The sequence below is a fragment of the Cetorhinus maximus genome, unplaced genomic scaffold, assembly GCF_964194155.1.
Source record: "Cetorhinus maximus unplaced genomic scaffold, sCetMax3.hap1.1 HAP1_SCAFFOLD_2433, whole genome shotgun sequence".
In the NCBI taxonomy this organism is placed as follows: Eukaryota; Metazoa; Chordata; class Chondrichthyes; order Lamniformes; family Cetorhinidae; genus Cetorhinus; species Cetorhinus maximus.
In genome coordinates, this window is record NW_027598371.1 from 2,501 (window position 1) to 15,780 (window position 13,280).

At 50.9% G+C, this 13,280-nt stretch overlaps 1 protein-coding gene across 1 annotated transcript in view; it reads left to right on the top strand.

Annotated features, from left to right (window-relative positions):
• LOC144677340 (transmembrane protein 132C-like) overlaps positions 1 to 13,280 on the top strand; it is a 30,115-nt gene that overhangs the window by 1,579 nt on the left and 15,256 nt on the right. The window contains exons 3-5 of the mRNA XM_078537476.1: positions 7,243 to 7,441; positions 10,330 to 10,473; positions 11,118 to 11,323. Coding sequence (XP_078393602.1) covers positions 7,243 to 7,441; positions 10,330 to 10,473; positions 11,118 to 11,323 — 549 coding nt within the window. The remainder of the gene's footprint in view (positions 1 to 7,242; positions 7,442 to 10,329; positions 10,474 to 11,117; positions 11,324 to 13,280) is intronic.

Consider the following 13,280-nt stretch of genomic DNA (forward strand, 5'->3'; position numbering starts at 1 on the left):
GAGGAAGAAGATGAGGGAATCATTTCCGGGGCGCACTGCATCTGAGAAATTGGAAATCAAGACAAGAGATGGAGTTAGAGCTTCTAGAGGAAGTAAATGGTCTTGAGCAAGATTATTGGTCAGTTACAGTGCAAGGGACACTGGAGCTCATGTTAACCTACTAGCTTCAGCCAATACCCCTTCATCCATCAGATATCAAACTGCAAACATTCCGATAAAAGGCAGGCTAATTTCTCCTCTTCGTTTCAAGGGGCGACCGATGGTTGATTCTCTCAATGTTGTTTACGATCAACACCGCATTCCTTACTGAGCGGAGATGTTGGCGTACTGCTGTGAATTCTGGGTCAACAGGATGATGACCTGCATTTGGACAACTCGATGCCTTTCATGGAACAAGCTTCAAAGATTGATGTCGAACCAGTGGATTTTCAGCCTCCAGCAGCTGAAAAGCTTTATGTAGTCAGCAGCGATTTCCTTTCTGTCACAGAGAGAGAGACTACTAGACCCCACCAAGGCAGCTGGTGAGGTTATGGATCTCTCCCTTTCTTTATGAAGCTAGGTCAGAGTTGGCGGATACAGGAGGCACTGCTGCGGACATTGGCCGTCCTCGGGAAGGCCTTTTGGACCTGGGTTGGCTCTGTTGCTGAAGACGGTAGTGAGGAAGAGGCCACTGCAGCGCTCGAGTGATCTGTCGGAGGGTGAGGTCCGAGAGGTTGACAGCTGCCACCTTAGGAAGTCTCTGTTGTCTTTTTTATTTTTTTTAGCAGCCAGTTGTGTTTACTGTGACTGAGCAGCATTCCGATCCCATTGAACCTACCAATGCAATGCCTGGTGTTTCGCTGGTTAACCACGAAGAGTTCTCTCCGGAGAACAACGTGCCTGCGTCCATCAAGGATTAGACTACCAGGGAGTTGGTAGCACCTATTTCCATTGGTGAAAGTAAACTGATGCCCACGCTTCAGCTCTAGCTGAAAAATGTCTTCCCACTCGACCTGTCCTTCAACATTGAAGCCAAGCCAAAACCTTCACAGTTTCAGGGCCCTGTGGGTGGGAAATTCGTCTCCAGGAGATTCGTCTTCATATCGTCTTTAGAGATTCGTCCCATTGTAGAAACCGATGTTGTTTCACCTTCCTGTCGTCAAAAATTCTTCCCGTTGCCCAGGGTGGAGTGGCCTCACACGGAGAAGAGCTGTGGCAATCTTACCACTGCCTACGGAAGGTGAGCTTTCTTTCCGGAATGTCATCGGGAGCTCATCATTTCTTCGCTTCCCGGAATACCTCCAGGAATTTTGCCGTTTCCCTTCTCATCTTCCGGACGCGATGGAATCTCAGATCTTCGGTGCCCTTTCCGTCTTCGGTGCAGCTGTGAGAGTCTTCGTGGGAGTTGAAGATCCTCCATCTTCTCAGGCTTTTCGCCCTGAGGGAACAGAAGATTCCTGACAAGAGTCATGATTTCTTCCCTTCTGGTTCAAGAGTCGATGCCCTTCTGTCTTCTCTCTTGGATCAATCTTTCTCTGAAAAGGATCCACAGTCCTTACACAGTTCAGCAGTCCTCTGATTCCCAGCAATACTGGAAAATCCCGTTTCACGCATGATGATGCTCTCCAAGGGAAAGAGGAACACCCACAAGTCTCCCAAGACATCCTCCCAAAGAGCAGACAACACTGTGGGAGACTGAATCCCTCATAATGGCGACTTGGGCTCGGGAAGAGTAGAAGTTGGGTAGAATCTGTATCAGTTAAAGGGATTAGAGAAATGCAATGTAAATAGTTAAAACATAGTTTCATGTTGTTGTTAAGAAGTTGATAGAATGCATGGGAGGGTGGCGGAGGTGTAGTGTGATGGGTTAATAGGGCACCCTGGCTAAGTTTGCAGACGATACAAAGATAGGTGGAGGGACAGGTAGTATTGAGGAGGCGGGGAGGCTGCAGAAGGATTTGGACAGGTTAGGAGAATGGGCAAAGAAGTGGCAGATGGAATACAACGTGGGGAAGTGCGAGGTCATGCACTTTGGTAGGAAGAATAGAGGCATAGACTATTTTCTAAATGGGGAGAGAATTCAGAAATCTGGAGTGAAAAGGGACTTGGGAGTCTTAGTCCAGGATTCTCTTAAAGCTAACTTGCAGGTTGAGTCAGTAGTTAGGAAGGCAAATGCAAAATGTTGGCATTTATTTCAAGAGGACTAGAATATAAAAGCAGGGATGTGCTGCTGAGGCTTTATAAGGCTCTGGTCAGACCACATTTAGAATATTGTGAGCAATTTTGGGCCCCGTATCTCAGGAAAGATGTGCTGGCCCTGGAGAGGGTCCAGAGGAGGTTCACGAGAACGATCCCAGGAATGAAAGGCTTAACATATGAGGAATGTTTGAGGACTCTGGGTCTATACTCGATGGAGTTTAGAAGGATGAGGGGGTGATCTGATTGAAACTTACAGAATACTGAAAGGCCTGGATAGAGTGGACGTGGGGAAGATGTTTCCATTAGTAGGGGAGACTAGGACCCGAGGGCACAGACTCAGAGTAAAGGGAAGACCTTTTAGAACAGAGATGAGGAGAAACTTCTTTAGCCAGAGAGTGGTGAATCTATGGAATTCATTGCCACAGAAGGCTGTGGAGGCCAGGTCATTGAGTGTATTTAAGACCGAGATAGATAGGTTCTTGATTGGTAAGGGGATCAAAGGTTATGGGGAGAAGGCGGGAGAATGGGGTTGAGAAACTTATCAGCCATGATTGAATGATGGAGCAGACTTGATGGGCCAAATGGCCTAATTTCTGCTCCTATGTCTTATGGTCTTATAGAATTGATATGCTAATGAGTGATAAAGAGCATGATGTATCCATTACATCAGTAGTCATGTGCTAGACACTCTGGAGAAATAATGGAACACTTGTTATGAACAATGTATAATTTTAAGTAGAATTTAAATACATATTTGTGTGTTAAGAAAGGTAAGAATGGTTTCAGTTTCGCTTAGGTTTTGTTGATGAACCTTGGTGCCTGGGAGTCTGGATAGACTTGTGAACAAAATGTTTCAGGCCTTTTGGGTTTGTTTGTATATTTACATTTTAATGAGGTTTTTATAACTCCCGAAATTAAAGAGATGGGTTAAAAGGAGTTGAAAGTTCAGTGATCCTGAAAGAAAGAAAAAAAAAACAGAAAAGTTTTACTGTTGCCAGGCAACAGTGATCCAGTGACACAGACACAGAAAAGACGGGAGTTCAGAGCGTGTCAGAGAGAGAAGACAGGGATTTTAAGCCCTCTGAGAAGAAAAACTACAAGTATTTGTTTGGTAGTGCAGAGCTTGAGTGTTGCTACAAAAAGAGACATGTCGAAGCTTCTCATCTTGCACTCATCAGGACACTTCGAAGAATACTAACATAAGGGGACAACAACAATTTATACCGTATGAGAAGAGAGTACGGATTGGTTGGCAAATGGACTCTGATTGGCAGAGGCGTTGGCCATGGAGAATGCACCAATTGATGGTGACTGACGGTTAACTGCCAAGCATTGCTTGAAATTTAAACCAAGCAGCTTGACCCTGATTGGTCAAGGCATCGTCCTGAGGAATGAGTCAGCGATTGGCTGTCACTTCTTTTGTTTAGCTGAAAGAGGTGCAATGTGCGTATGTGTTCTTTCTGTCTGCAAAGAATGGGGCCCTGCGCATTAATATACGTAGCTTCCAGTACATGTAAACGCGCCAGACTGCGAGTCCGACTGACAATCTTAAATGGGTTGTCAGTGTAATTCATAGCGCGCTGAGGATTATTTAGCAAATGTTGTCCAATCGCGGAATCACATCTAAAGTTGGACATGGTCGGTGGGATCATCGCAGATTTGTACTAAGTGCAGTAGCGGGCGGGGAAAAAGGATGTTTTACCCACCGGCCGCAATGGCGGGTTTTTGCGCTACATCATCCCAATCCCACCTCACTGATCGCATGTTCCTGGGAAACGCGCCGTTTCGCTGGTGGGCAGCCTCCGATTCGCCCGCCACACCGTGACCTCACCGCTTCTTCACGCTGGGCTCCATACTTAAAGTGCAGCCGCGGGCACATTTCCCAGTGCTTCCGGTCCAGGACTGCTGCAAAAACATGGCCCCGAAAGGCAAGAAGACTGCAGTCCCCTGATTCGGTGACAGGTCCCTGGAATGGCTTCTGGATACCGTGGAGGCTCTCCGTGATGTCCTCTACGCCCACCCGCTCTGCCTGGAGGAGGGGCAGCAACATCATCAATCCAGCTTGGGAGGTGGTCAGTGCCAACGCTGCCCACAAGAGGTCGGCCATCCAGTGCAGAAAGAGGATAAACGGTCTCATCCAGTGCCGCCAGGGTAAGGTAACCACCTCATCGCTCTAAAACTCTCTCACTCACAAGCCCATCACACGTCCACAGGGATCTCTCACCTCAAAGGACAACATCACTGACTCTCACACACACACCCTCACATCTCCATCAGGCTCGTGTCTTCTGGAGTTCACGTCCTCACCCCCTCCATGGCTCCGCTCAACCACACAAACATTCCACACAGTACCAGGCATCCTGCTCACACTCTCGCCCATCTGTTTCCATACAGGAGAAGCTGGCTTACAACAGCAGGGAGAGGTCCCAGACTTGGGGGGTGGAGTGGCCCACATTAGGCCCCTCACTCAATATCCATACTGTTCAAATGACCTGAACACATTGCAAACCTTAAATACAGTAAAGATATCAAGCTCATTTAATAGAAAGAATTAAAGTATGAATAGTCTGAAGGTGTGCGTATTTACTAACTTGCACTTATACGTTCTTTATTATTTTGTTATGGAGGCAGAATTTTTATTTCAAATGGTTTGAAAAATTCCAGCAGTCCTTTTACGTCTTTAAGTTGTAGACTGTAATCTTCAGCTGTTTTGTCAGTTGTCCATATTTTGGGCTGAAGTTTGTGGTTGTTGAGGATTGTAAGAGCCTCCGGTATGCTCAGTTTGCCTTTGGGAACCTTTGTAACGTTGAACAGCTCCTAATTCAAAGTAGATTTGAGAAGTCTGTGCTCCTGCAGCTGCATCTCCGCGTTCTGCTGGACCAGGGTCTCCATGGCGTCCGCCATCTTTCCCTTGGAGACCTCCATATGTGTACACGTGGGCACAGCTTCATCAGAGAGCAGGTGGAACCACTCCTCCATCTCGCGTGCCACTCTGCTGAGGGCTTCCAACTGCTCTGTGTGATGTCCCCTCGCCTTCTGCTGACCCTCCACGATGAGTTGGAAGGCCAAATCCAGAGGCTCGCCATCTGACTCGGACCTCACAGATGCCTCTTCCTCAGCAGTCCTCAGAGTGCTGGGGGCCTCAGCTGAACCTGCCTCCCCCTGCTGCGGTAACCACCGGATTGTGATCCCGAGCCTGCTCTAGATCCAGGTCCCTCGGAAGTGTGTGTCTGCGTTGGTGGAGGGTGTGGGTAAGCGCAGTGATAGGTCTTCCAGGCCGCTTATTTCTAGGTCTTCAATGGAGGAGGTGTCCTCTTGACTGGAGGTGAGGACCTGGGTGGAGCTGAGGGTGTCGGTTGCTTGGCAGAGCTCCCTGTGAACCAAAGTAGAGATGATTAGTGCATGGCGGTACAGTCAGTTGCTTTGAGAGAGGGCTGATGTGGAGCAGAATCTTCATGTGGGTGTTGGCCGCTGACTTCACCGTCACTGTAGGAACGGTCCATGTCCTCACCAGTCAGCGTGATGGCACACCCCTCCATCGCAGGATGGAGCCGTGGGTGAGTTCCTGCAGTGGCAACGCAAGAGGGAATCGAGGCATCTCAGTGTCCCTCCAGGTGCTCCTTCCCCTCAAGGAGTCAGGCTGGGGCCCTCGGGCACCCGAAGGGAGGAGGAGGAGGAGCAGCCGGACACCCCTGGGCCATCCACTCAGGAATATCAGAGGCTGTCCACTTCCTCTGAGTTCCCTTTTCCTGTGACCCCCCTCAACCTCATCCCCTCGTGAGCAGCCGGCCCACAGGAGGACAGCCAAAGCAGGCTGGCGTCCACAAGGCCTCGGCTCTCCAGAGGGCCCACGCCGGAGACATCAGGGGCAACAGGGCCAACCATTGCACAGGCTGACTCCACCCCTGCTGCGGATGTCAGGGCAGCACCTAGAAGAAGTGGTCAACATGGAAGAGTTAAGAATTTCTGATCACGGTTGGTTGCACGGGTGGCACATTTTGTCACATTACAATCTGGAAATCTATTCACTTTCACTGAATAACGTGTAATGGTGTCTTTCAGCTTCATTGACAGGTTTCACGAGTCCTCCCACTGCATCCCCGACCCCACCCACTAGCAGTTCAAGCTGTTCAAGGCCAGCCAACGAGTGATTCTGGAGGGATAAGTGTGTGTGTGTGAGGCAGGGCCTTTCAGAGCCTCGTGCGAGCACCTGTCCTAAGCACACGGGTCCTTCCCGCATCACACTCATCGCAACGTCCTGAGCATTTTCAATGCTGGGGTTCGCTGTCAGTTGTCCATCTGAGCTGAGCTGCATCTCCGCCCACCCACTGATCGCACTCCCATACAGCGCCCATTCCTGCCCAACACGAGGCTCTGGCCACTTTCGATTTTTTTGCAAGATGGTTGCAGTGAAGTTGGTCTTCAGCTCCCCCCTTCCTTCTGTTCCCCTCCCCCAGTCACCCATGTCCTTTTTTCCCCATCGCTGTGGACCCTCCCCCTCCTCAGAATCACCCTCCACCTCCCCACCATCACCTACCAGCCAGAACCCTTTTCTTTCCGGGGATGTCCGGGTGAACGGTGCGCGTTCCCTACCTTCCCGGGAATCCCACCCCCCCACCTCCCCGATCGATCTCCCTCCCTCTTCCCACCCCCAGGGGCCTGTTCTATGCAGCCAGATAGGACATATATACACATTGCGCCTGTTTCAGCTAGACAAAATAAGCGACAGCCATTGGCGTACTCATTAGGTGCCTGAGCTTGGGAAAATCTTCCCCACATCCTCCCCACCCCCCTCACTTTCCTCCTTTAAGTCACGCCTTAAAACCTACCTCTTTGACCGAGCTTTCGGTCTTCTGGCCTTAAGTCTCTTCATGTGGCTCAGTGTCTTCATTTGTTTATAATGCTCCTGTGGACCGCTTTGGGATGTTTAATGACCTTAAATATTCATATAAGTATTATAAATATTAGCTCTTGTTGTATCTCTGCCTCATCCCTCTCCCCATTCATGCCTCTCGGTCTAGCCTCTCCTCTTCCTGCCCTTCATTCTCACTTTCTGCCTTGCAGTAGCAGCCCTGGAGCGGATTCCCTGGAGGTTGCCCGGCTGGAGGTGGAGATGGAGGGATTTGTTGGTGAGGCAGTCACGCGGCGCATCACCTGGCAGGTGGAGTACGGGGACAGGAGGGACCCCCTGGACCGCGACAGGGTCCTCACCGAGCTGATGGTCGCCCAGCGGGACATCCGCGGCCTGGTCCCCCTCGTCATGGTAACCGAGGGGAGCAGTCTGGGAATGGGAGGCGCTTCTGCGTGCGCTCGGTCGGTCCCTTTCCCTGGGGGGAGGGGGGTTTCTGGCAGGTGTCTGCGTCCTCAGCTGGGAGAACACGGGACTGCGGAGAGAGAGAGAGAGAGAGAGAGACCTGAATCCGGGGGCTTCCCAGCTGGGCACCGGCCAACTGGGGTAAAGTTATGGGGCAAGTGGCAAATGCAGCCACTTTGGTCTACGCTCGAAGCCAATCAACTAGGGAATTCACACAGAGGAGGCTTCTTGGCAGCTCTGTCAGTCAGTGCAACTCTCTCCCTATCCACTCTCTCTCCACCCTTCCTCTTTCTCTCCCTCCTTCCCTCTTGCTTTTCCTCCCTTCTCTTACTCCCCCTTACACGCTCCACTCCCCTCTCACCCATCCTGTTTTGACGACACCTTAATTTCACCTCCTTCCCTCTCTCCCCCCTCCCGTCCTCCATTTCCCTCCCCTTCCTTAATTTGTCTCCCTCCCTCACTCTCTTCCCCCCCCCCCCCCAATACTCTTTCTGCCCCACTCCTTTTTGCACTCTTCCTTTCTGTCACCTCTTACTCTCCCCTTCTTTCATCCTCTCCCTTTCCCCGCTTTCCCCTTCACTCCTTTTCTCCCCCCCCTCTTCCCATCGCCATTCTCTCTCGCTCCTCTGTCCTTCACTCTCTCTCTCTCTTCTTTCTCCAGAACGTCGTCTATCCCTCAGAGGCACTCAGCCTCTAACCAAGTTTCGGGAGTGGGGCAGGAATGGGGTTTTGAGGGGGTGGGGAGGTGTGGCGTTGGGGAATGGATGCCCGCACCGCGTTCTGGTGCAGGAAGTTGGCAAGTATTTGGTTCCGGTTAAACGCAGCTCACCAGTGAAGCTGCCCCCATCGGAGCAAGTGACCTGTGGCGTCGCCGCCCAGCTGAATATCCCAGGGCCTGCCTGGGAGACACCAAGGACGCGGTGCCTGCACCCTGAGCCTCCAGCAGGGCAATCAGAAGCCAGGGGGAGGCCTGGGATTGATCCTCGGCTGGGCAATGCCAAACTGTGCAGTCGCAGGTCAAAAGGTCACAAGCGCACACCACACCAAATGAGGCCATTCAGCCCCACCCTACCCCATGCTTTTTGAAAGCGCTGTGCAATTAATCTCTCCTCCGCCCCACCCCTGCTCTGTCCTTGTAACCGTGAACACCCTTCCTTGCCAAGTATCTATCCAACTGCCTTTTGAAAGTTACTGTTGAATTGCCGCGCAGTTCCAGATCACAGCAACTTGCTGCGTTTTTTTGGAAAAAAAAAAGCCTCACGTTCCTTCCCCCTTTCGTCAATGGCCTTCAATCGGTCTCCTTTGGTCCTTGGCCATTCCAGAACTGGAAACGGTTTCTCCTTATTTACTCTCATCAAAAACCCTCAATTCTGCCCTTGAGGTGAACAATCCCAACTTCTCCGCGTTAACGGAAATCGCTCAAGTCAAAACGCGTGTTGGTGTGTCATACATTGTCGTATTACCTGTTTAAAAAAAAAACAGGAAACAATAGTCATGTGTAAGTGTTCCAGGGGGCCACGTTTCACAACTGCGGTCGAGACTGATGTGACGTGTAACCGATCCAATTCAAACCTGTCCTTCCTGTAGTGGCAAGGCAGCACAGCAAGTTAAAAGATAAAAGAGTTCTGAGCTTTCCAAGCTTCAAGTATGATTATAACCATGGTCATGGATCCAAAGGACAGGAAGATCACGTAGCAGATGGAATAGTTATTATTCCCCTAGATGATGGTGGAAGGTGGGGGTGAAATCGAGAGTGAGTGGCCCATTGAAAGGCACTTCCTGGAATTGAGAGAGCATTTCCATGTCTTGCCTTGACTGATGTACAGGTGCTTGGAGGGAGAGACCCAGATGCTGCAGCAGCTGTATAGAACCTTGGTTAGGCCACACTTGGAATATTGCATGCAATTCTGGTCGCCACATTACCAGAAGGATATGGAGGCATTGGAGAGGATGCAGAGGAGGTTTACCAGGATGCTGCCTGGTCTGGAGGTTATTAGCTATGAGGAGAGGTTGGAGAAACTCGGATTGTTCTCACTAGAGCGACGGAGATTGAGGGGCGACTTGATAGAAGTTTACAAAATTATGAGTGGGATGTACAGAGAAGAGAGTCAGAAGCTTTTTCCCAGGGTGGAAGAGTCAATTACTAGGGGGACATAGATTTAAGGTGAGAGGAGAAAACTATAGAGGAGATGTGCGGGGCAAGTTTTTTTACGCGGAGGGTAGTGAGTGTCTGGAATTCGCTGCCAGAGTAGGTGGTGGAAGCAGCTACGATAGTGGTGTTTAAGAGGCAGCTTGACAAATACATGAATAGGATGGGAATAGAGGGATACGGACCCCGGAAGTGCAAAATGTTTTAGTTGACGGGCAATATGATCGGCGCAGGCTTGGAGGGCCGAAGGGTCTGTTCCTCTGCTGTACTTTTCTTTGTTCTTTGTCTCACCACCTCCTACAGCCATGGCAACCCTCTGACACCTCCTCCGTATCTTCCAATTCCGGCCTCTCGCACATCCCTGACTTTAATCAGCCTATCGCTAGTGGCTGTGCCAGCTCACCCTGCCTGTACCTCAACCATTCTGACCAAACCCTTGCTTGCCAATGCCGCGGACGGGTCAACCCCTTTAAATGGCTACGGGCGCCGTCACACGGAACAATTTAAATCACCCGCGCACTCCAAAGAAAGCTCGATGCACGTTGATTCCGACACTGATTTTGCACCTTGACCTCTCCTCTCCTCATGGATGCAACTTAACCTCCCTCAGGCCTAAGTGTCCCTCTGTCAACATTCACACCCTGAACTTTTGCCCCTTAGCCTTTCTGACGCTTTGTCCTCCCGACAGGAGCAGGAGGTCCTCAACACGGCCATCCTGACTGGGCGTTTGGTGATGGTGCCCATTAAAGCAGTGACGGTGGATGGGAGCGGATCAGTGACAGATGTGACGGACTTTGTGAAATGTAGGTCCGAGGACAGCAATATCGTTAAGGTAAGCCCTGCCGGTGATGTTCAGCCACCGCTATGGCAAGTCAATGTGCCCACTGCTCGCATCTCTTACCCGGCACTATCCATGCACTACCCTTGTGTTTATGGACCTACCACCGGGCAACACCACAATTTTAAAATTCCTCATCCTTGCTTACAAATCCCTTCACGGCACCGCCCTGTATCTCTGTAACCTCCTCCAGCCCCTACAACCCTCCCTATCTCTGTAACCTCCTCCAGCCCCTACAACCCTCCCTATCTCTGTAACCTCCTCCAGCCCCTACGACCCTCCCTATCTCTGTAACCTCCTCCAGCCCCTACGACCCTCCAAAGACCTCTAGTGCTCCTCTAATGCTGGTCTCTTGAGCATCCCTGACTTTGATCCCTCCGTTGTCGAGCGGCCGTGTCTTCAGCTGCCTTGGGCCCTAAGCTCTGGAATTCGCTCCCTAAACACCTCCGCCCCTAACGCCTCCTTTAAAAAGAGTGTTCCTTAAAGCCGACCTCTCTGACAAAAGTTTTTTGACCACCGGTCCCAATACCTCTCTGTGTGTGGCTCGGTGTCAAGTTTTGATAGCTGCTGACGTGAAGCCCCTTCGGATGTTTCAGGGCGCTATGTAAATGCACGCTGTTGTTGTTGTTGTTGGCTAGGTGTCCGAGGGATGCGACTACGTCTACATGGACGGGAAAGAGACCGGCGGGCGACGGGGGATCTGGGTGGACCTCTCATACGAGTGGCTGAGCGCCAAGCTTCACCTCACCGCCTGTGTGCCCAAGCTGCCACTGCAGGTCCAGCTCTCTGACTCCCAGCTCAGCCAGGTCAAAGGTTGGCGGGTGCCCGTGCCATCGGAGAAGAGGTAAGGATAATCGGTACCTGCGGCACCTCGTCCACGTTAACCTGGCCTCCTGCTGCCGCCCGATTGGCCGCGAAGAACTTCCTCTTCGTAAATTTCTGCGTCAACGTTTACGATGGGGAGAAAAAAACCACCCATGTAGACGCCCATCCCAGTGGTGGGTACGATAGCACCCTGGATGTGTTACCGAAGCAGTAACCCAGAACCCTGGACCAATGATGCCGAGACGTGAGTTCAGATCTCCCCACGGCAACTGGTGAAATTAAATACCATAACTTAAATAAATTTGGAACCACCTCTCAATAACGGTGACCGCGTTGTTGTTAGAAACCCATCGGGTTCACTAATATCCACTGGGGAAGGAGATTTGTTATCCGCACCCGGACTGACCTGCGCGTGACTCCAAACCCCCACTGACTCTTAAACTGCCCTCTGAAAATGATTCAGGGAGCCACTCGGTCGTATTCAAGAAGGCCGCTCATCACGCCTTAGGCAATTAGGGATGGGCGGCAATCGCTGGCCTTACCAGCGACGCTCCCATCACTCGAGTGGGGACAAAAAAGACACACACACCCTCAGCACGATATCACCTCTTTTCCCGTCGGGTTCCCAGCTCCTGTCGTCCGAGGGGCACCCCCCCCCCCACCCCCTCCCACCCAACGAACCCTGTTTCCAAAACTGACCTTGGTCTCGTTCCTTCAACGTTAACGATATTGAGTCGAAGTATGATAAAGCAGGAACAAACTCGCATTTGGGCGCGCGCTCTTTATTGTGACCTCAGGACGTCTCGGAGTGACGTACAACTGGTCAAATACTCTTGAAACGTAGCCACTGTTGTAAGGTGGAAAATATGGTAGCCCATTTGCCAACGGACCCACATTGCTCCTGACCACCCTCCCCACCCCCAGTGTCATCGTTAAAATATTTTGTGTTGATTTTAATATCCTTTGTGGATATCCCACCGACGGCGGTGAGATAAACGACTTTTCTTCCTCTCTCGCTCTCCTCCTTTCTCTTTCCTTCCTTTTCACTTTCACCATCTTCCTTTCTCGCATTGTACTCATTGGACAGAAAAGGGCGTGTTTGGCCCAACAGCGTTTATGCTCCACCCCACCTCTCCTCCCGCCAACCCCCCCCTCTCCATCAACGTCCTCTTCTGTTCTGTTTATCCAGCTTCCCCTTAAATACATCGACGCTACTCCCTGTGGGAGCGGGTTCCACATTCTCGCCACTCTCTGGATAAGGAAGCTTCTCCCAAGTTCCCCCAGTGGATTTCTTAGCATCCGGGTTGTACTTTTTGACACCCACGTCCTAGTCTCGCCTGGGAGTAGAAACGTCTCCTCTGGGTGTCTCCTTTTACTCCCTTGCATGCGGCAAAGGCAGGGCGGTTTCACTGAGGGCTATTCGCCTCCGTCCAGACGAGGACAAGCAAACTTAGCACATGTCGGAAAGGTAACGGATTTCTAGAGTGTGCCCGGGATCATTTTCTGCAGCGCTAGGTCCCTATAGCCGATAAGATTCTAGACTGTAGGTAAAGGATGATTTCAAATGGGCTGCGCACAGGAAATTGGGCCAGTCTTGTCAATGGGTAACTTGAAGGGCCAGAGGGGACGTGTTCAAAGACAGTTTGTATCCCTAAGGGCCAAGAGCGCTATTTGCCAAAAAAAAAAAATGACAGCCACGGCAACTTAAGGAGGTAAGGAACAACATAGCACTGGGAGAACACAAAAAATAAGCACAGGTTCTGGCAAATGGGGAATACACAGAGAATGCCAAAAGGGACACAATGCTAGACAGTAAGAGCTACGAAAAGGGAATCTGCAAAGGATGTTAAAATCAGCACAAAATATTTTTACGATGACATTAGTGGGGGGGTGGGGGAAGAGGGTGGTCAGGAGCAATGTGGGTCTGTTGGGAAAAATGAGAACTGTGATGTTGTCAGTGAAAATAAGGAAATGGT